The sequence below is a fragment of the Nannospalax galili genome, unplaced genomic scaffold (genome assembly GCF_000622305.1).
Source record: "Nannospalax galili isolate Female #2095 unplaced genomic scaffold, S.galili_v1.0 scaffold1486, whole genome shotgun sequence".
NCBI lineage: Eukaryota > Metazoa > Chordata > Mammalia > Rodentia > Spalacidae > Nannospalax > Nannospalax galili.
The window spans coordinates 222,236-243,825 of record NW_008355165.1 but is presented as its reverse complement, the minus strand read 5'-3'; the positions used below and the strand labels follow the sequence as shown (position 1 = coordinate 243,825).

Below are 21,590 nucleotides of genomic sequence, written 5' to 3'. Positions count from 1 at the left end.
ACACATATAAATAACTTAAAATTGCAAGACACTTGAAAAGCAACAACAAATGAAACCCAAATCCAGAAGACAAGAAGAAATAACAAAAGCAGAGCAAAAATTAATGAAATAGAAACAAAGAAAACAATACAAAGAGTCAATGAATCCAAGAGCTGGCTCTTTGAAATGATAAGATTGACAGACCGCTAGCCCAGTTAACCAAAAGAAAGAAAGAGCACCTACAAATCAACAAAATCAGAGGTGAAAGGGGCAACATCACAACAGACACCAAAAAGATCTAGAACACTATAAGGGAATACTTTAAAAACCTATACACTACTAAATTTGAAAACCTAAAAAAAATGGACGGGTATCTAAAAGTATGGGAACCACCAAAACTAAACCAAGAAGACATCAACAGCTTAAACAGACCCATAACACATAAGGAAATTGAAACAATAATATAAAGCCTCCCAGCCAAAAAAAAAACCCAGGACCAGATGGCTTTCCAACAGAATTCTACCAGATATTTAAAGAGATCTACATCCAATACTACTTAGTTTATTCAAAACAATAGAAATAGAGGGAGAACTTCCAAATTCCCTCTATGAAGCCAGCATAATTCTAATACCAAAGCCTTGTAAAGATACAACCCAAAAAGAAAACTATAGACCCATATCCTTAATGAACATAGATGCAAAAATTCTCAACAAAATACTTGCAAACAACATACAACCATATGTCAAAAAGATCATCCACCATGATCAAGTTGGCTTTATTCCAGAGATGCAGGGATGGTTCAATATACATAAGTCAAATGTCATAAATCATATAAATAGGATCAAAAACAAGAACCACATGGTCACCTCAATAGAAGCAGAGAAGGCCTTTGACAAAATTCAACATGCATTTATGTCAAAAGTCCTAGAGGGAATTGGACTGGAGGGAACATACCTCAACATAATTAAAGCTATATACAACAAACCCACAGCCAACATGATTCTAAATGGAGAAAAACTGGAAGCATTCCCATTGAAATCAAGAACAAGACAAGGCTGTCCACTATCTCCACTTCTCTTTAACATAGTAGTTGAAACTCTTGCAAGAGCAATAAAATAAAGGAAGGAAATTAAAGGAGTAATAGTTGAAAAAGAAGAGATCAAATTATCCCTTTTTGCAGACCTGGGAAAAATTCCACCAGAAAACTCCTAGAAATTATTAACACATTCAGTAAAGTGGCAGGTTACAAAATTAATCTACAAAAGTCTGTAGCCTTTCTATATACCAATAACAATCAGAGAAAGAGTACATGGAAACATTCCCCTTCACAATAGCTGCAAAAAAATAAAATAAAATATCTCAGAATAAACCTGACCAAAGACATTAAAGACCTCTACAATGAAAATTTAAAATCTTTAAAGAAAGAGATTGAGGAAGACATCAGAAGATGGAAGGACCTCCCTCGCTCATGGATTAGAAGAATTAATATTGTGAAAATGACCATCCTACCAAAAGCCAGTTATAGATTCAATACAATGCCAATCAAAATCCCCATGATATTTTTCACAAAATTGTAAAAAAGCATCCTAAGATTCATATGGAATCACAAAAGACCTCAGATAGCCAAAGCAACCCTGAGCACTAAGAGCAATGCTGGGGGGATTACTCTACCAGATTTTAAACTGTATTACAGAGCTATAGTCATAAAAACAACATGGTACTGGCACAAAAATAGACCCATAGATCAATGGAACAAAATTGAAGAGTAAATGCAATTTCAGCTACCTGATATTTGACAAAAGGGCCAAGAACATTCGCTGGAGGAAAGACAGCATGTTCAGCAAATAGTGCTGGCAAAACTGGATCTCCACCTATAGAAGAATAAAACTAAACCCCTACCTTTCACCTTTCACAAAAGTCAAATCCAAATGGATCAAAGACCTCAATATGAAGCCTGAAACTGAAATTTGCACCACCCACAGTGAGCTGGGTCCTCCCACATCACTCATCAAGAAGATGCCCTTCAGACATGGCCACAGGCCAGTCTAACAGAGGCAATTCCCTGATTGAGGCTCCCTCAACCCAGGTTGTCAAGTTGACACTAAAGCTATCCAGCACAGGAGACAACCAAGGAAGCAAACAGAAAACCCACAGATTGGGAGAAAATCTTCACCAGTGACACATCTGACAGAGGTTTAACATCCAGAATATATAACAAACTCAGAAAACAAAGAATCAAGAAAGAAAGTAACCCAATTAAAAGATAGGCTAAGAAGGTGAACAGTGTTCTTAAAAGAAGAAATAAAGATGGCTAAGAGGCATGTGTTCAACATCATTAGTAATTAGGGAAATGCAAATTAAAACCACCTTAAGATTTCATCTTACCCCAGTCAGACTGGCTAAAATCAAGAGAACAAATGATACCAAATGTTGAAGAGGATGTGGGGAAAGGGGAACACTCATCCACTGCTGGTGGGGATGCAAACTGGTTCAACCCCTATGGAAAGCAGTGTGGAGAACTCTTTAAAAACTACAAATGAACCTACCATTTGACCCAGTTATACCACTCCTTGGCATACACCCAAAGAACTCATCCTATTGCAGAGACACTTGTACATCCATGTTTGTTGCTGCCCTTTTCACAATAGCTAAGAGATGGAAGCAACCTAAGCATCCCTCAACTGACGAGTGGATAATGGAAATGTGGTTCATTTATATGATGGAGTTTTACTCAGCAGTAAAGAAAGATGAAATCATGAAATTTGCAGGTAAATGGATGGAATGAGAAACTGTTATACTAAGTGAAGTAACACAGACTCAGAAAAACAAATGACGTATGTTCTCCCTCATATGTGGATCCTAGCACCAAATCCTTATAAGTGAGTATGCACCCAGATATAACTACAGGAACCAAGATAATGAAAAGGAATCAGGGCGGTAAAGGAAAAGAAAGAATCTCAAAGAGAAGAACAGTAGGAAACAGGTGTTAATAGGGGAGATATGGCTGGAGAGATGATTCAGCGGTTAAGAGCACTGACTGCTTTTGCAGAGGACGCGGGTTTGATTCCCAGCACCTATATGGCAGCTATGAACCATCCTTAACTCCAGTTTCAGGGGAATCCAAAGCCCTCTTCTGACCTCTGTGGCATTGCATGACACTGGTACACTCACATGCAGGCAATACACTCCTACACGTGAAATTAAAAAAAATAAATTTTTTAAAAAGGGAGATATGGATAAAAATGGGGTTATTTTAAGGGGGGGAGGGAAGATTATACAAGGAACCTAGGGGATAAAGGGAAAGAAACACCTCAAGAGAGGTGGGACCATAAGTGAAGGGTATTATTAAGTGATGGGGAGATATGGGAGGAGTTGGAGGGGAGGGAGTGGGCATGGATTTGATCAAAACACCTTGTATGCATGTATGAAATTATCAATAAAGTATTTAAAAAACAAAACAAAAAAGAAAGATCATAAACTCTACAAATTCAGATTTTTTAAAGATTTATTTTATTTTATTCATTGATCTGTTTTAGTCTGTGAAACTTTTGTCCTGCAGTGCCCAAGAGTCTAGAAACCTAGTAGTATCTGCAGCACCAAGTGGCTCTGTACTTTCAAGTCAGTCCACATTTGAAAACTAGCAACACATTAAAAGTATTAGTCAAGTTCTTACTGGCTCGTGTGGTCCTTTGGGACCAGGCCCTTCCTGGAACACTATAGGTTAACTAGGGCTCTGTCCAGCAGAAGTAAACTATCTTTTAGCACCATTTTAAATGAGTATATGTTTATTAGTTTTTCAACTTCTTTTAGTAGTTTTAAGATTTTCTCTTCTTAAAACAAATTTCATGATTAACAATCTCCTAGAAACCATTCCATTCATTTCTACCAATTTTACCTAAACACATGTGAAATATATACAGTACTCTATGTGTATATGCATATATATGCCATATTTACTCATGGTACTAGGCGTGGTATTTACTGATATTTTTCAAATCTTTTCAGATGCTATAAGACTTTATAGGGACTACATAAAGATGATTTTATGTATGAAATACATAAAAATTCAATAAATATTAAAAAAACATAAAAAATTTAAAAATAGCAAGAAGGAAATAACATAAAGTAGCACACAAGAAAATGTGTACTTTTAATTATATTAGAAAATAAGATTGGAAATGAATTAAAAATTCTACGGAAGATAATGCCAAAGAGTGAGAAGAAAAACATCAAAAGTAGACTGAAGAGGTTATTAAAATTGAAAACAAAAATGATAAAATATAAAACTAATATAAACAAAGCTATTAAAAATCCCCATTTATGATGGAAATAGAAACTGTTATACTAAGTAACACAGACTTAGAATAAAAATGACATATGTTCTCCCTCATATGTGAATCCTAGCAATAAATCCTTATATGTGAGTACATATCCAGACATAACTACAACAATCAGGATAATGAAAAGGAACCAGGGAGGTAAAGGAAAAGGAAGAATCTGAAAGAGAACAGTAGGAAACAGGTGTTAATAAGGGAGATATGGATAAAAATGAGGTTATTTTAAGGGGGTGGGGGGTTATACAAGGAACTTTGGTGATAAGTCGAAGGAAGGAACTCAAGAGAGGTGGGAACCTAGGAGAAGGGTATTATTAAGGGAGAAATGGGAAAAAAGGGGGCACTTCAAATGGGGAAACCATGGTGGAAGGGTTAGACAATGAGAGTGATAAATAATGTCTAGCTAGTTTTAAAAAACCAGAGGGAACCATATTAGTCCAACAACCTACTGACAAATTATACATACAACTACCTCAAGGAATATAATACATGTCTAGGCAAGGCTTATCTGAGAATGTTTGGTCTTTGCCCAAGTTTTATCTACATAGCACATGCTAATTAAAAGTACCAGACTGGTGGAACTAACCTTCCTGGCTGTCTAACAGTCATACTTTGAGGCCTATACCAATTTGGTCAGAGGGACTTAAAGGACAGTTTTTGATCCTTGCCCTCCAAGGTTGACTAAGCTCCAGGGAACTATGAGCATCTCTCAAAAAGTCCTGTAACTGTGGTATGTCACCTGTCCTCTTGATCAAGGAGGCCATGGAGATCCCACCAAATGGACTTGAACCAGTGTCCAGTCTACAAAGAGGAGGGTCAACATAGAGGAATCATTTCCTCCGTGCTTCCAAGTGAAGCCAGACATAGTTGAGCAGGACCTTTGACTTATCTTCACATAGATGGAACTGGTAAAGGAAAGGAGCCAGGGGCTCCTCCCAAACCCATGTGACCCCTGAGGAACAGATCCTCAAAAGATCGTTTGGTCTTAAACGCAAAAAGGAAGGTATAACCAAAGATTAAAGGGATCAATATAACTCTTTAAGAGTCCATGTTTATAGCTAAAAGCTATATAACAAGAAACAGTTCCAGACAGGAGATACCTTTGAGTTGTTGGCCAGAGTGGCCCCTCCCAGACAGTAACCCAGCATAGAACTGGGAAAATGAACAGAAGACCCCAATGTTACCTAAAGGCATATTGGCAACTGATTGCTGCTAGATGAGGAAGAGCTGATCTTCCTAAAACAAGGAACTCTAGATAGGCTGACTAGATTCAGCAGATGGACAAGCACTGGAGAATGGCTGGGGACGCCAACAACATAGTGGACAGTAACAGGGACTACAGAGTATATGGGCTCCGGTGGAGGGGTGGGTTATGGGAGGGTGCCATTTAGGATGTGGGTATATAGATGAATAAGATTGTTTGAGATGTTCTGTATGAGATACACACAAATTTAACAAATAATAACAATGTTATATTTGAAAAAAATCCCCATTTACAGGTAATATTACAAAAAGAATGATAGACTTATGGAATTATTAATGATAAAAGGAAAAATTGTTAAATAAATACATAAGACAAAGTCTCTTAAAAACAAATGCCAAATGTTGCTTCTTGGGAAAGATCACATGAATAGGCTTTGAAAACTTCTGAAACAAAGCAAAGCAAAACAAACCAAAACAAAAACTTTGGGTCGTCTCATCAAGGAAAAAGAGTGAAGACACTAAGCACTGGAAAAGTCCTATAGCATCTGAGAAGATTTGAAAAATATCAGTAAATGCTATGTCTAGTACCATGAGTAAATATGACATGTATAGGTATATACACATAGAGAACTATATATATTTCACATGTGTGTAAACTATAAAATTTGTAGACCATGAATGGAATGGTTTCTAGGAAATTGTTAATTATGAAATTTGTTTTAAAAAGAGAAAATCTTAAAATTACTAGAAGAATTTGAAAAACTAATAAACATATACCCATTTTAAAATGGTGCTAAAAGATAGTTTACTTCTGCTGGACAGAGCCCTGGTTAACCTATAGTGTTCCAGGAAGGGCCTGGTCCCAAAGGACCACACGAGCCAGTAAGAACTTGTCTAATACTTCTAATGTGTTGCTAGTTTTCAAATGTGGACTGACTTGAAAGTACAGAGCCACTTGGTGCTGCAGATACTACTAGGTTTCTAGACCGTTCTACATAAATCTTTATTAAGCTGTTGCGGAAAATTGTTGAAGCCCTTCCAGTAAGCTGCTGGACTGGGAAGGGCAGAAAGGGAGAAATTCTAACAGGACGCAGTGAAAACCTGTGTGGTTGGAGAAGAAAAGGAAGGATACTTTGCTGCCAGGGGAGGGTTAAGAAACCACTCTGAGGCCAGAACACTAGACACAGTGAGCACTGGAGTGAGGTTAGGCCTCTAAGATAGTTCTCAACCAAGGCCTAAGCCTGAGGTGAACTTGGCTCACAGAAGTTCCCTGTTCCTACCACCCTGACAGCAAGCAGCAAGCGCCCATAGTCTACATGGAGGCAGTAGAGCAGTTTGAGAAGACCCCCTCCCCCGCCCCGTGAGGGAAAGCTACTCAGTGAAGACCTGAAGTCAGGGTGAAGGGGGAACATCAAGGACCCCCAGCAAGCTAGTTCTAACCTCAATCACCACTGAACCTAAGAGTACTTTACTCTGAAGGTAACCATAGTGACAACAAAACCCTAACTCACCTTGAATAGTCACAACATTCACTCAGTCTCTATACTGATTGGTAGGTTGTGGGAGGGAGAGGTGTGCCATGTTCAGGGAGGGCACATATGATATTCCTCTCAGTTTCTACTAACCTATGCACAATATCAGACATTCAATAATAAATTACAAGATTTTTTTTAAAGGAAGAGGAAAATTAAAAAGATCTTGGGTCTCACAATTTTATGAGTGATTTCTATTACATATTTAAGGAGAACAAACTTTGCTATTGCTTAAGCCACTCAAAAAAAAAAATGAGTATGAACAACAAAGGGAAGGGAAACAGAAGGTCAGTATTAAAGGGAATTTCATGAAGTAGATTCACATCTTATTTATAAGTCTTTGGCCATCATGCTACTTGATGGAAACACAGAAAGTCAGATTCTGCCTGGTCTGAGGTTCCTGTTCTACTCTAAGGTAGCCATGGGAGTGTTGGTCTCTTTCAGGTGTCCAAAGATTCTTGAAGAAAGAACATGGGCTCTGGCTTCATAGGTTATGTTGGAAGTTGACGTTTTCTTCACCAAATTCTCTTCTTGCTTGACCCACAGATATGACCCAAACAAGACCAAACTTAGAATCAGGAGCCAGGTGTGGGCAAGTGTCTCAGGGACCCCACCCAGTTCTGGCCTTGCTCACGGTCTGTTCTGGAGACCTACCAGTTCATGGTTGGGTGAGTGGCTGCCTCTGGAGTTTCCCGTGCTGTCAATTTCCCCAGTTGCTGATAGTCCTTTTCTAACCTCAAGACTCTCTTCATTTCAATCTTCTCCTGAGTTGGAGAGGGGGAGGGGAGGTGAAGGGAAAGGCTCAGAAACAAAGAAAACAAGGAGACGGAGGAAGTGACCAGTGCTCAGTGAACCCACAAGTGTGAGAGGCTAATCCAGAAACTACACAGTAACCACCACTGTGAGGTCAGACTGGGTGGCATCTCCTTTACGCACATGCTGCCCTCCTCTACCTCCTGCAGAGCCTCCTTCCTGAACCCTGAAATGACTTCCTGAAATCTGCCCCTCTGCCTCTGTGCTTGGCACCAGGCCCCTCCTGTGCCGCAGCCTCCCCTGGCTGTCAGCTGCTTCCAAAGTCCCCATCAGCCTCATTCAGAGAACCTATGCTTTTCCTGTTTTCAAGACCAGGGCACTGACCCTAGCACCCTAGGAACAGAAGCCTGGGTGCAGAGGACCGTGCCACATCCCAAGGCTCTGATTGTGCTGCAGAGTATGAAAGAAAGGTGAATTTCCAGGGCTGTGACCTAAACCTAGAGGCAGGGCAATGCCTGGAGCCCAGCTGTACACAATGTTCAGAACAGTGACCATGGGTCTGTGGTACTCAAGGAAATGGTGTTGAAAGAGCCATTATGCTTAAGATGTTTGACTGATGGCCAAATAAAATGTTACCTTCTAATGCCAAGATAGACACTTTTGTTGACTGGTGAATTTTTGAAGGAGGAGGAAAGAGGGTGACAGAAACAAGCTGTTTTAAAGGTAAGGCATCTTTTCTTCCATGATGGTCTTATGGATGGGAATGGAAATAGAGATGGTAGGGAGGTATTTCTTGGCTCCTAGCCTCCTAGATCCTCTCTCTGTGGGGGCTGGCACTCTATGCCATGCCATCCATCTTCCCATCAACCCCATGTACTTTCTATAAGCAGAGTGAATCCCTCTGCCCTGTCGGTCCCTTTATGTGGCCCCTTGTTATAGTTGGTCCTGGGTAGGGGGGAGGAGGACAAGAGCAGGCAAGCTGGCCTGAGAGAGGGGACTGATCTGGAAGATACTGCAAAGCCAAAGGCTCAGCCAAGGGGCCAAAGGTCCCTGGAACTGACCCTACAAGGCAACTTCCTGGTGTTTGCTGACTCCATTGAATTTTTAAATTTTCCCCAGCCCTAAAGATCTGGTTGCTCTTCTCTTCTGTCATTACAACTGCTCTTCTGTCCAGTATTTTTTCTACTTCTTTGGGAATAAAGAGGCATCCTCTCAGAGTGTGATGTTTCATTACATTTTTATTTTCAAAATTATTTGTACTGCTAGTGACTGTAGGAAAGGAAAGCACACGATAGCGCAGTAAGAAAACAATGAGTAACACGAGGTTTTTCAAACTGTGAGTCATTGTTCTAGTGATCCTTGGTCATTTTTGAAGCGTCAAAGGGGGTTAGTTTTTATAGAGTAGTGATCCACATGGTTTAGAATTGAAACAGTCATAGCAAAAAATATGTGTATATAATCTGTCCTTAATAGCATAGATTTAATAATGAACCCAGTACACACAATAACCTCAAGATCACCAGGATCCCTTGCTCATCATGTGAGAGATACATGTTCCCAGGCACTGCACATTTCCCTGTTATTTCCCTTCCCCTCTACTCTACTTGGCTGCTGCAGATTCTCTTCCTCTTTGTTACCCCATCTCTCCTCAAACTCCTCAAATACTCTCAGCCAAGGAACTTGCTTTTTGTCTTATATAAATTTTATATAAAAGAATTGAGTTCCTCCCCCCACCCCAGCTCTTCCTAGATTTTGCTTTTTCTTAACGGAATTTCTCACCAAGACACCACCAGTGCTTCCACCGCCACCAACACATCCACTGCTCTGGAGTGACAAGAGCCGCATCTCAGATGTTGGAGGGGAAGAAACCTGTCTGGAAAAGCATGAGGCCCTAGTTATGGGACCTTTCATTGGTGCCAAAGGAGGGAAGGCGTAGATGCGCTTATTTGCTCATGTTCCTGAGATCACAGAAACTAAGCCCAATCTTCCCTCCTCCCTGCTGAATCCCCCCCCCATCCCTTCCCTGCCTTCCTGCCTACTTTTGATCTAAAACAAGTCTAACTCTGTGATGGACAGTTTTCATCATGAGTTTTAGCCCTCCTTCAGCTGATATTTATTAGTAGCTACAGAACTCTACCTGAACTACCTGAACTTGGGACCCAACTCAGTGAAGACAATTTAGTTGGTAATCTTGGGTTTTTGCTGTTTTGGAGAATTACAGTGATAGCAATAATCATGGTGATGAAGATTACAATTGATCACAACAGAGTACTATATGCCATACCATAATAAAGTAACATGGATTGCCTACTCTGATTTCTAAGCCCTAATGGAGCTATTTAGGTGTCTATTGCTGCCTTAAAAATTGCCACAAAACAAAGCACATTTACAATCTCATAGTTTCTGTCAATCAGGAACCCAAGCATGACTTAAATAGTTCCTCTCCTGAGGATCACTCAGTCAAAATGTGCTTGAGGGTCATCTCCAGTCTCAGTTGTATAAGGAATTGCTCCTCAGTCTACATGCTTGTTCACAGAGTACACTTCCACATGGGCAGATGCACTAAGGCCCATCACTGAAGGGTTCTTCATTGGCCGTTGACAGAAGGTGCTCCCAGGTCTTTGCCAGATTGGCCCCATCCAAGATAGTGGCCTTATTCTTCAGAGTTAGAAATTGCCCTTCTTTTGTATCCTAATCATGGAAGTGACATCATTTCTGTCATAGTCTACTATCTAGAATCAACTCACTAGGTCCAGCTCACTCTCAAAAGGAGGAGATTGCTTACATAAGTGACAGGAACCACCGGAGTCATCTTGGGAACCTGACTGATGACCAATTAGGTAAGGAGGGAGAAAGAGATGTTTTTAAACCACAAAGATAATACCAAGCATAGGAAATGGAAGTAGTTCAAAGTTGGAACTTACGCTAATAAATCTAGGGTAGAATGTGGACGTGCCTTATACTGATTTTGATCTCCAGTGTCTTTCTCTTTCTCCTAGCCCTATCATGAAGTGTAGATAAGGAGAAAGTAGGTATAAGGTAAAGAGTGTAAATGGAACTACTAGGACACCATGCAAGCAAATGCCTTCCCATTGGAAAAACGATGGTGATAGAATAGTGGGGTAGAATATAAACAGAAAAAAAAAATGAAGAAAAAACACTCTAGGCAAAAGTGACCCAAGTCCCTATGAATAGAAGATGTTTTGCAAGGTCATATCAAAGCATTAAACAGAAAAGGTAGAAAATAAGGTGAGAACCAGATCCAGAACAAGGTGTGTACAATCAGAGACAGTCAAGATGAAGGCAACGAGCTCCAAACAGAGGATAAAAAGCTAGCTCAGGTAAGGTTTTTAAGGCAATGTTGCACAGAGAAAAGATGTGAAGAAGAGCACTGGCAATATTGGCTGGCATCACCAGCTAATGTAGGAGGGGCCTGTGGGGATCGGCCAGAATACCGGACCTGGAGACTTCTGCGCAGGCGTGCCAGTCTAACACGACCTACTTCCTCGAACTGCTAACCTGATATCTGCCACCCGGGCTAGAGACAGATGACGTGACGGCCACACCAATACACAATATACAGCTCAACCCTCAGGGCCAATGGGGGAGGTTTGGGGGGTATATAGGAAACCCTTTTGTACGCAATGAACGAGCTTGCTGGCAGCCCACTACTAAGCAGCATCTCCCCGAGTCTGTGTTGTTGATTTCGCGCCTACTCATCCCCTGCCCGCCGAGACTGGAGTCAGGCCACCATAGAGCACAGCGACAAGCTAAAACCAACTTTATTTAAGACCTATTTTAGGGGGAAAGGTTTCAGGAGTTTTCAGAACCTTTAATTTCCTAGTGTGATGTGTAAAATGGTGGGGTGGAGATGAAGGGTGAGGATGTAACAGAAGGCATTCCTGACATGTGCTTGCTTGTTCTGCATGGCAGCTATAACATACTACAACTTTGGGTGAGGGTCTCATATCAAATACCTATGGACCTTTTTTGAGAACAAGAAGGATGAGACTTGAATCAAACATTTATAGTGAGCTAGGAATGGTGGCCCATGCTTGAGAAAGACAGAAAACTATTCAACAAGCAGCTGCTTTTGAGCTTGCAAAACCTGAACCTCAACAATGGGAAAGACCACAAGCAGGAGAGGAGTCACCAGATCTTTTTATAATCATTCTTCCATATCCCCAAGGCTCTTGGGAATCCCACAATCCTTTTCTCTAATATGCTCCTTCTCCTGGAAGGCTCATCTTGTCAACAGAAGGATCACACCCTGGACTCATCTCTTGGAGTTTTCCCAGTATCAAAATGTAGAGATAATGAAGTGGGGAGTCATTGAGGGAGGCAAGATGAAAATGCCTTGAAGGTATATCTTTTTACTAGAGAGGAAGAAAAATAAATGAGGAAAGGATTTCTTGCCAAACCACAAAGGCAACAGTTTATGGAAGGATGCTAACTTCTCTGGCTTTTAGTGGAGAAATACCCACGGTGAGGGTTGAGACACCAGTACCTTCATAATCAAAATATTTGGAATCTCCCTTCCAATACCTGAAAGCAACTGAAGTCCCATTCACAAACCACAAGCAAACTGGCTACGTGCAGCCTCCCCTTCCTGGAGGACACAATGTTATGTTTCTAGGTTCCCCCTTGAGGATATTACAGTAACTTTCAGTGGTTAATGAATAGCTTCTCAGTGCCTGCTTCATTTAATTGTCCAAAGGCCATTTGTTCCTGTGTATAAGGCTGCAAGCTGGCTAATGAGTCCACTCCCTTGAACAGGCATGGAAGCAGAGGAGTGGCAGGGTCAGCCTCACTCCCGAGGAGCAGGGATGCAGAACCGGACTGGCCTAGTTCTCTGTGCCTTCACCCTCCTCACTGGTTTCCTGATGATCTGCCTCGGGGCTTTCTTCATCTCCTCCAACTCCATATTCCATTGTCAGGGGAACCTGGTTGTGGCCTATGTGCTTCTTCCTTTGGGATTTGTGATCCTTCTAAGTGGAATTTTCTGGAGCACCTACCGTCAGGCGAATGAAAACAAAGGGGTATTCAGCCATGTGCTTAGACAGCACCTTGCTCGCAGGGACCTGCCCCTGGCCACCGTGGACAGGTATGTACTGAGCACTAGAGGGAACAAGAAGGGTAGAGAGGGCCACTGTGTGGAAACTGGAGGGACTTCTAATCCCATAGTGGATCCACTTACATGTCCCTCTGGGCCTGAAGTCCCACTGTCAGGCAATCACTCTGGGGTTGTGGAAGAACAGGACTGTCTTTAGGGAAAACAATGAGATAAAGGGGAGTTTTCTTAGGGTAAGGTCCCCTAGCAGAAACCCACCTAAGTGAACTTAAGGGGCCCTACTCCTAGGTTCTTCTTATGTATTGGGTGCATTGGTTAGAAGCAGGTGATGACTAGCTCTTTACTATAACCTGGTTGCTGAATTATAAGGAAAGTAAGCCCCAGACCAAATTCTGTCCACAGCAAACAAGCAAGCAGACATCAAATCAGTCCAATGACTTCTGGACTAAGAGACGTCCTAGATGACAGTCCCTTTAGGTGTTCTGATCTCTCCTTGTATGAAGGATTCATTCAAGGTAAGATGGTAAAATGTCAATCAATGACCGACAAACAAAAGGCAGCATATTCACACATTAGAATATTACTCAGCCTTAAAATGGAACAAAATCCTGATATATGCCATAGATGGGTACACACTGAAAACATTGTGCTAAGTGATATCTGCCAGGCAGAAAGGACTGCATGATTCCACTTATACCAAGTAACTATCAGAGTCAAATTCATAATGATGGGATGTGGGACAGTGGTTCTGTTCTCAGGGCCTGGGGAAGGGAGAATGAAGAGTTGTTATTGAATTAATACAGGATTTTAGTCTGGGGTGATGCAGAAGTTCCATAGATAGTTGCAAAACAATATGAGCGCACACCCCTGAAATGTCCTCTTACAAATAGGACATTCCAAATTATATATAGTTTACCACAAGAAAAAAAATACACGAAGGTTCAAGTAACCTTGTGATCAGTTAACTGAGCATCAACCTCCTAATTCCTGTCCAAACACTGGGCCATTTAGAGTTAAAACCTTAGTCATCACTGGGCTGGAGAGATGGCTCAGTGGTTAAGAACACTGACTGTTCTCGTAGAAGACCCGGGTTCGAATCTCAGCACCCACATGGCAGCTAACAACTGTCTGTAACTCCAGTTCCAAGGAATCCGACGACCTCTTCTGTCCTCCACGGGCATTGGATGACAGGAGTGCACTTACATGTAGGCATAACACTCATACACATAAAATAAAAATAATAAATAAAATATTTTTTTTAAAAAAACTTAGTCATCATTCTTGAGGTATAGGCTATGAGAGTCCATAAGTCTCTTTGCTCTTTTCATGCAAGAGAAGGGAGGCCATGAGATGTTTTAGCTCCTCCATGTATCTTGAATATGAGTCATCTCACCCATGACCAGGCATTGTTGACATCCATCACACCAATGACAACAACCAGAACTCATTTCCAATGTTTATTTAGACTAACCAACAAGGTCTTTGGGATTGATTAAAAAGGAAGACAATGGAGGTGCTAGAAGATGCTTCTAGAGTAATATTCTCTCTCTCTCTCTCTCTCTCTCTCTCTCTCTCTCTCTCTCTCTCTCTGTGTGTGTGTGTGTGTGTGTGTGTGTGTGTGTAACTCTATAGTGTGAATTCCTGATAAGAGTAACTGAGTACCTTTCAGATGTAGCCGATATTAACACATGCATAATATTATACTGTCTGTGCTGGAGTATTTGAAAGTAAATCATGAATATATCAATTCTCCATTTCATTGCCTTCTCCTGCTGCATCCCTGAGATGTTCAGGCTGCAGTCAAACTGAGAAGTTTCATTTCTCAGAAGTTTTGCACTCAAAATGTGTAACCTGGTAGAGGTATCCAAGTGAATGTTTCTCCAGTTCTCGAATTTAGGGCAGGAGTCCTCCTGGATCCTCTCACGTGGCTCCAGGGAAGAGCGCACCTTTCTGTTCCCATGACTCAACCTTGGCTATTCCAGGGGAAAGCTGAGACACTGTACAGTAGCTATTTCCTTTGGGTATTTGGCCTGGGGCCTGGTAACATTTAGAGTGGAGCTGTGTCTACAAATGGCTGTCCTTGTTCTGCTGTGGTTACACACCATAAACACTCCCTTTGGCACTTGATAAACTTGCTCTATAAATACACAACTCATCCAAGCTCACTCCACCGCCACCTCCATTCATGGTGGAGAAACCAGAAGATTTAACCACCAGCAAGATGAGCAAGATGGCCAACGAGTCCATCGGCTCAAGGTGAATGACACTTATAACCATGGGCAGGCCAGCATACAAAGGCTGCAAATGAAAACCTCAGCGAGCTTTCAGCTGGAGCCTTTTGAGAGATGGGTGTGTTCCTGTATGGTTTCTTAGAAATTAGCTGCCAAAACTTGGAAGGGTGTCAGGGGAAAGTGGTGGCATCTGCTCAAGTTCAGAGACCAGCATGTGGTAGGTTTCCATTTGTTATTTTGTTGCCTATGAAAGTCGGAGACCTTGAGTGCACTGGAGTAGATGAGGTTGTGAGGGGAAATCAAGGACTGAGTACTGGCTAGAGAAGCTCCACAGTCAAATCCCCGGATCCCCTATGCCAGTAAAGATCTCATCATGAACAGCTCTTTCCAGGACTGAAGGAGCAAGAGAGGAAAATATAGCCTGGAGTATCTGTCTGGAAAAAAATAGAGCTATCAGCAGGTGCACCATGGCTGAAAAAGGGTTCTTCTGGAAGGGTGCACATTTTTTAGAAAGCGGTTAACCCAGGGAAGAAGTGCATCTGTTTCAACTCAATATTTCTTAGCAGTTTAACTTCACACATTGTGCGCTGAGAGAGGCAGGCATATGCCTCTTCGCCATCAACACCTAAATAACACATGCATGTTTGTGGCTTTTCCTTCCACAGACCTGACTTTTATCCCCCAGCTTATGAAGATAGCCTTGGTGCTGAGAAGCCAGACTGTCTTGCAGGTGGAGGGGCCTTGGACTTGCCTCCACCTCTTTACACAGAGACCATCCTTGAACTTGAAGATGGAAATGATGCCCAACTGGAGGCCCCGCCATCCTACCAAGAGTGCATAGGAGACCCAGGGGCTACAGCAACAGCAGAGAATGCTCAGTGGCCCAGCGCAGTGCTGACAACCAGGATGACTCCAGCACTCAGAAGCAGTGTGGGATCCTCCAAGGGCATGTCAGCTCCAGGCAGACAGGGCAGAGGATTCTCACTTGGCCTAATCCGGATGAGCCCCTGACCACAGAGATGTGCAGCCAGACCTTCTGCCTCCCTCCCCACCCCATCATCTCAGACCAAGCTGGGACGAGTACCTGCCGTTGATGGGACAGCCACAGCCCTTCAGGCATTGCATTAAGAAAGAAACTCAAAGGGAAGAATGCTGGGAAGCAGCTTTGGAGTTCCCCCACAACTGGGCCACCTGAGCAACACCACAGCACCCATCATGAGAAATGTCCTGAGAAACCAGGAATGCTGTTTTGTACCATTTTATTTTAATTATTGTGTTTTTTTTCTATATGAAAAAGTGTAATATTCTCTTTCAAATGGTTTAAACACAAAATGTTGAGTTATTTTGTAAAAAGGTCCTCATGCAAGCAGATATTTCCTATGGATTCATGTTGAATAGATAGACTACTTAATTCATGGTACACAGAATCCTGGGGGGTAATATTAATATATGATTTGTTACAAATCTTGTGAACTTTAAAAAATGTTTATATGCAAGCTTCTAAGAACCTGGTGTATTTTAAATCTTCAGAATGCAAAAGATAAAAACTTTACTGATATATCTTCATCGCCAGGAAGTCCTTCATGTTTCAAAGTAGAAATCTTGACTTCTAGGCTTGAGCAGTTGGTTAAAAAACCCAGTAACTCCTCCTTGGTTTTATTTGCTTTACAGAAGTTTTAAAAATCAGAGAATAGGTCAGGGAACAGGGTGCTAAAAAGACACACAGACGGATATTTCTGGATTTGGATGAGGATGCTCATCTCTCTGGGCCTCTGGTTCTTCCTCAAAGCAAGGCATTCGTGCTGGACCTGATAGCTAACACTTGTGGCAAGCCTTTCAAATGGCAGGTTCAACTTACCTTTCCAGGCACATTTCTTAGCTGCCCTTCCGTTCTGAAAAGATGGGTGATGTGATCATTCCCATTTTACAGACGCAGCAACTGAGGCTTTAAGACATTGAGAAAGGTGTTCAATAGTGTACAGTGCACAGTTCTTCAGAAAGGCAAAGAACATTTCATAGAGGGATGTGAGAGAAGCTGCTTGCTTCACTTTTATGCTAGGCTACCCTCCTTCCAGCAAACATCTTGGATTTCTCCTCCCACTCAGAAAATGATCACTAACAGAAAATGGTGCTCCTGGTCACTGAAATATCTTTCACCCATGGAGAAGCAGCCAAGGTAGCATTAGGGTTATTTGGACTTCTCACTTAAGATGTAAGTCTGCCATGTTTTCTTTCTATGAGCTGGGCCCTCACCTCACAGTGCAGTTTTCCTGCACCCTTAGGATGCATCCTTGAGGTGGACAGCAATGATGATGGGTAGAGGAGAGTCTTTGAACACTCAGAGGGAAGGACTCGATCTTTCAAGAAAGAGGATATCAAGATGGAGTTGGTCCATCCCTCTATGGTTCTAAATAAGCAGTATCACTGGGCTTCTACTCAAATGTGCATGGGGAATAAATGGTTTTCCACCACTTGGAGTCAGCTAAAACAGATATTAAATTTGGTTTAATGTCTCTAAAGTAATGGATTTTGTATTCAAATTCATTTAAGAAACTTTGTGTGTGTGTGTGTGTGTGTGTGTTGTATATGCATGTGTATATATGAGTGCATGCATCTGTGTGCATGCATGTGGAAGCCATAGGTTACCATGCTAGCCAGGCTAGCTGGTCAGTGAGCTCCTGGGGATCTGCCTGGGGTCACCGGCACAGGTGGCCATGCCCAACTTTTTATGTGGGCATGTGGGGATTTGAACTCAGGTCCTCTTTCTTTCACAGCAAGCACTATTACCCACGTAACCATCGCTCCAGCCCTCAGACTTTCTTTCTTTGCCACTTTTAGTATCAGAAAACATATCAGTAGAGGAACAAATGTCACAGGATCATTCTCCACAGTATCAAGATGAGTTAATCTTTCTGCATACCCAACATTATTGAACACCAACTGTTGATTCAGAAAACAACCTGGGGCTTCCTTTTGGAAGGGACTACTAAAGTGGGACTTGGTGGCACACACCTGTAATCCCAGCACTTGTGAGGATGGAGACTGGAGAATCAGGAGCTCAAAGTCAGACTTAGCTACATAGTGACATAGTAAGTGAGAGACCAGCTTGAACTACAGAAACCCTGAATCTCTGCTGCAGAAAGGGGGGAGAGGGAAGAAAAGTTTATACTAATACATACTTCTTGATTAAAAAAAAAACCCACATGCACTCTGATTTAAAAGTCAAGAACCTGGACAGTACCCAAAACAATCTTGCATTTTGAGAGTTCCAGTATCTCAAATATACTGAGCAAGTCCAACAAAAGTCTCCTACTACAGTGAATGATACATGATTATCCCCTGGAGGATGCACTCTGGCAAAGTAGCTACTGCATCTCCATTCCTCCTCAAGTTTATGAATGAATGTTGCTGGATCGGCAGGCAGATTGCCAGGAATGCTGGGAGGGCGCTTGGACGATGACACAATGGAGAGAGGGAAGTCTTCATTACTGAGGATTTTGACTCATTCTTCCTCCTCTCAAGTATAAATGGTAGGCCCTTCAGGGTTACAGTCTTATTGTGTTCTTTCTGTTTGGCTTATTTGATACAGGATCTCCCTGTAGCCCCAGTAAGCCTGAAACTCATGATGGAGACCAGGCTGGCCTCAACCTCGCGGAGATCTGCCTGCCTCTGCCTCCCGAGTGCTGGGATCAAAGTCGTGTGCTACCATGCCTGACTCATGATCCTTTGCAGCAAGTTTACGTGATTATGACCAGCACCCAGAAGATGAGGATGGCAAGTCAAGTGACAGAATATAAGATGCTGTATCTTTGCATATCTGAGATGTACTGGATTCAATCTTGACCCCTCTGTGCAAATCTCACAAGTGTTTTTACTAACATACCTGTTCATCCTTCAAGATTTTACTTAAACATATTGTTTTTGTGAAGCATCATCACAGCTCATCTACATGGCAGAACACATGCTAGGTGCTGAAAGATATGTAAAGAGGTGAAAATCATTGATTTGTGATCCATATCTCCACTGCATTCTATAAAATTCCATGACAACTCAGGCTGACTCATGTATCAGTGAGCTGTCAACTGCATGAGCTATTTCTGCTGGTAAAGACTCCAGTTGGTTGGAGTGGAACAGGCATTTTGCTAAGCTCTGCCACCTCAGATAATCTCTTGCTGTTTATAACTGCTGAGGGTCCAAACATTGATTTACTAGCAGTTACATCATTTCCCAAGGCACAGTTTCTCAGACCTTCCTACCTCAGGAATGGAAATCTCTTCAGGGCACGTTTGGGGCCTCACTGTCCACTTCAGGACATGATCCAGCAGTAGGACAGAGTCATCTTGCTGTCATTACCAGTTTCCATAGTACTTTCACATTCCCTACACCTGCCATAGCTAATGGATCTGGCCACCAAAACTCCCATGGCTTACACTGACCCATGGGTGGCCAATCAAAGTCACCATACCATCGTTCTTTCCATGGTTCAGTGCAGGCAACTCTCAGCCCAGGGCTGGACACCATGGATGGACATCAATCCAAGTTTTCTTATTTAAAAGCATTCATGTCTTTAACCAAGCCCCTTAGTCTGGACTGCCACACCACTGTGTGACTTGCAAATATTATGGATGTATGCTGCACTTTGGAGCAGTAAGATATGATAAGTTATTTTAATGATGGCTACCCTTTTTGCATATGTGATAATGTATGTGCACATGTATGCACATGCTTGTGGACCTCAGATGCTCTCCACCTAATTTTTTGACATAGAGTCTCTCACTAAACCTGGAGCTCACCTATTCACCTCGACTGCCTGGCCAGTAAACCCCAGGCAATCTCTGCCTCCCCAGCCCTGGGGTAACAGGTATGTGCTGCTGTACCTCGCATTTATGTGGGTGCTGAAGAATGAAATTCAGCTGTTTATGTTTATGCAACAAACACTTTACCAGTCAAGTCATCTCCTTGGCCCCCTCCCCATTTTTAAAGGATAGCTAATAAGTTCAAGAATCCTGAGTGAAGTAAAACAATCCTTTTCTTTTGTGGAGAAAAAGCTGTCACCTGGCATACAGGGTGTTTGATATCCTGGGTCCCCTCATACTAAATGTCTCTCTGGCTCATATGTGTACACATTTCAACATCCCCTGAGTGAGTGGGGGGTGCCACCCTAGTGGAGAACCACTATGAAAACTACACACACACACACACACACACACACACACACGCACACACACGCACACACACACACGCACACACACACAGATGGTGGCTCAACATTTTCTGAGGCATGTGTCATAGTGAGGGAACCCCTCAGTGCTAGAATATTACCAGAGTGACCCCAATAATTGCTGTATGCTAACCTTATTATCTTCTATAATTCACTCCAGTGGTTCCCACAAAATTCTTGCATGGCTCAGGTATTTTACTCTTTTAATGTTTAAAAAAATTATTATTGTGTATGTGTAAAGCTCATGAAGTTGCACCTGCCAAGTGCACACATGGAGGTCAGAGGACAACTTCGAGGAGTTAGTTCTTACCTACCACCCTTACCTGGGTTCTGGGGCTCAAACCTGAGTTTCCAGGCTTGCACAGTAAGCACCTTTACTGCCTGAGCCATCTCTCAGGCACTCCCATAGTTTATCTTAAAGGCTGGCTGTTGGAGTTCCATCTTTAAGAACATAAGGAACATTATGTATGGAAGGGAGATTTGCTGACATTTGTCCCTCATGAGAATAAGGCAAGAGCACATACAACATACACACAAAATCCCACAATGAAAGCTTGGGTTAATGCAGAAATAATGCTTTGGCAATGTGAGCGTGGGCAGGCCTAGAGACGGGCTGTGTTCCAGAATCATCAGAGGACCGTCCCTTTTGTAACACAGCTGAGAAAAAGCTCAGTGAAAACAGGTGGCTGTGCAGATCTGCTCCATCTGATTTCACAGCCTGAGTCTGCCTCAGCACCACCCATCACACCAAAATTTTGGATCAGACCCAAAGCCAGAGTCCTCTCTGTGAGTCCTGGCCATTCCATTCACCTATGGTTACAAATTCCAGAAAACCATATTCTTCAGGAGAGCTCTCTCGTTCCCAGAAGCCCACCATCTCTGAGTTAATTGTTCTCTGTGTATTCCCACATTGCATAGTGCTTCCTTTATAACATTTATGCTTCTCCAATACCTTGTGAATGTTTGCCTCCTAATTCCCAGACTGAATTCATAAGAACAAAAATGACCTAAATAGTTTTTCAACTAGTGTTTGCTGAATGAATGAAGGAGTGAATGGATGGATAGGTGAATACAGACTGGGCTACTACATGAGTTCATGTTGAAGAAAGAGGAAACTATGTTTAAGTAACAACTAATTTGAACTTAAAAGTTAGAAATTATTTAAATTTAGCAACTTGAAAAAAAAGATTTGCTTGCCTAGAGCTGATATACTGAAGAATCTGCCTGACTGTGCTGGTCAACATGTCTACAATTAATGAATCTATG

The 21,590-nt window shown here is 42.1% G+C and overlaps 1 protein-coding gene across 1 annotated transcript; it reads left to right on the top strand.

Moving 5' to 3' along the window:
• The first annotated feature begins 9,605 nt into the window (after window positions 1-9,605).
• Window positions 9,606-18,734, top strand: Tmem252 (transmembrane protein 252). Its single transcript, XM_008852286.3, has 2 exons — window positions 9,606-12,905; window positions 15,769-18,734. Exons 1-2 carry the CDS (start codon window positions 12,580-12,582, stop codon window positions 16,112-16,114), a joined length of 672 nt encoding a protein of 223 aa, XP_008850508.2. The 5' UTR covers window positions 9,606-12,579; the 3' UTR covers window positions 16,115-18,734.
• The last annotated feature ends 2,856 nt before the right edge of the window (window positions 18,735-21,590 follow it).

Excerpts from the sequence above, each read along its gene's own strand:
- Tmem252 (XM_008852286.3), top strand. The coding sequence starts at position 12,580 with ATGGAAGCAGAGGAGTGGCAGGGTCAGCCTCACTCCCGAGGAGCAGGG. Across the intron at positions 12,906-15,768 it reads CCCCTGGCCACCGTGGACAG|ACCTGACTTTTATCCCCCAG; the intron begins GTATGTACTGAG and ends TTCCTTCCACAG.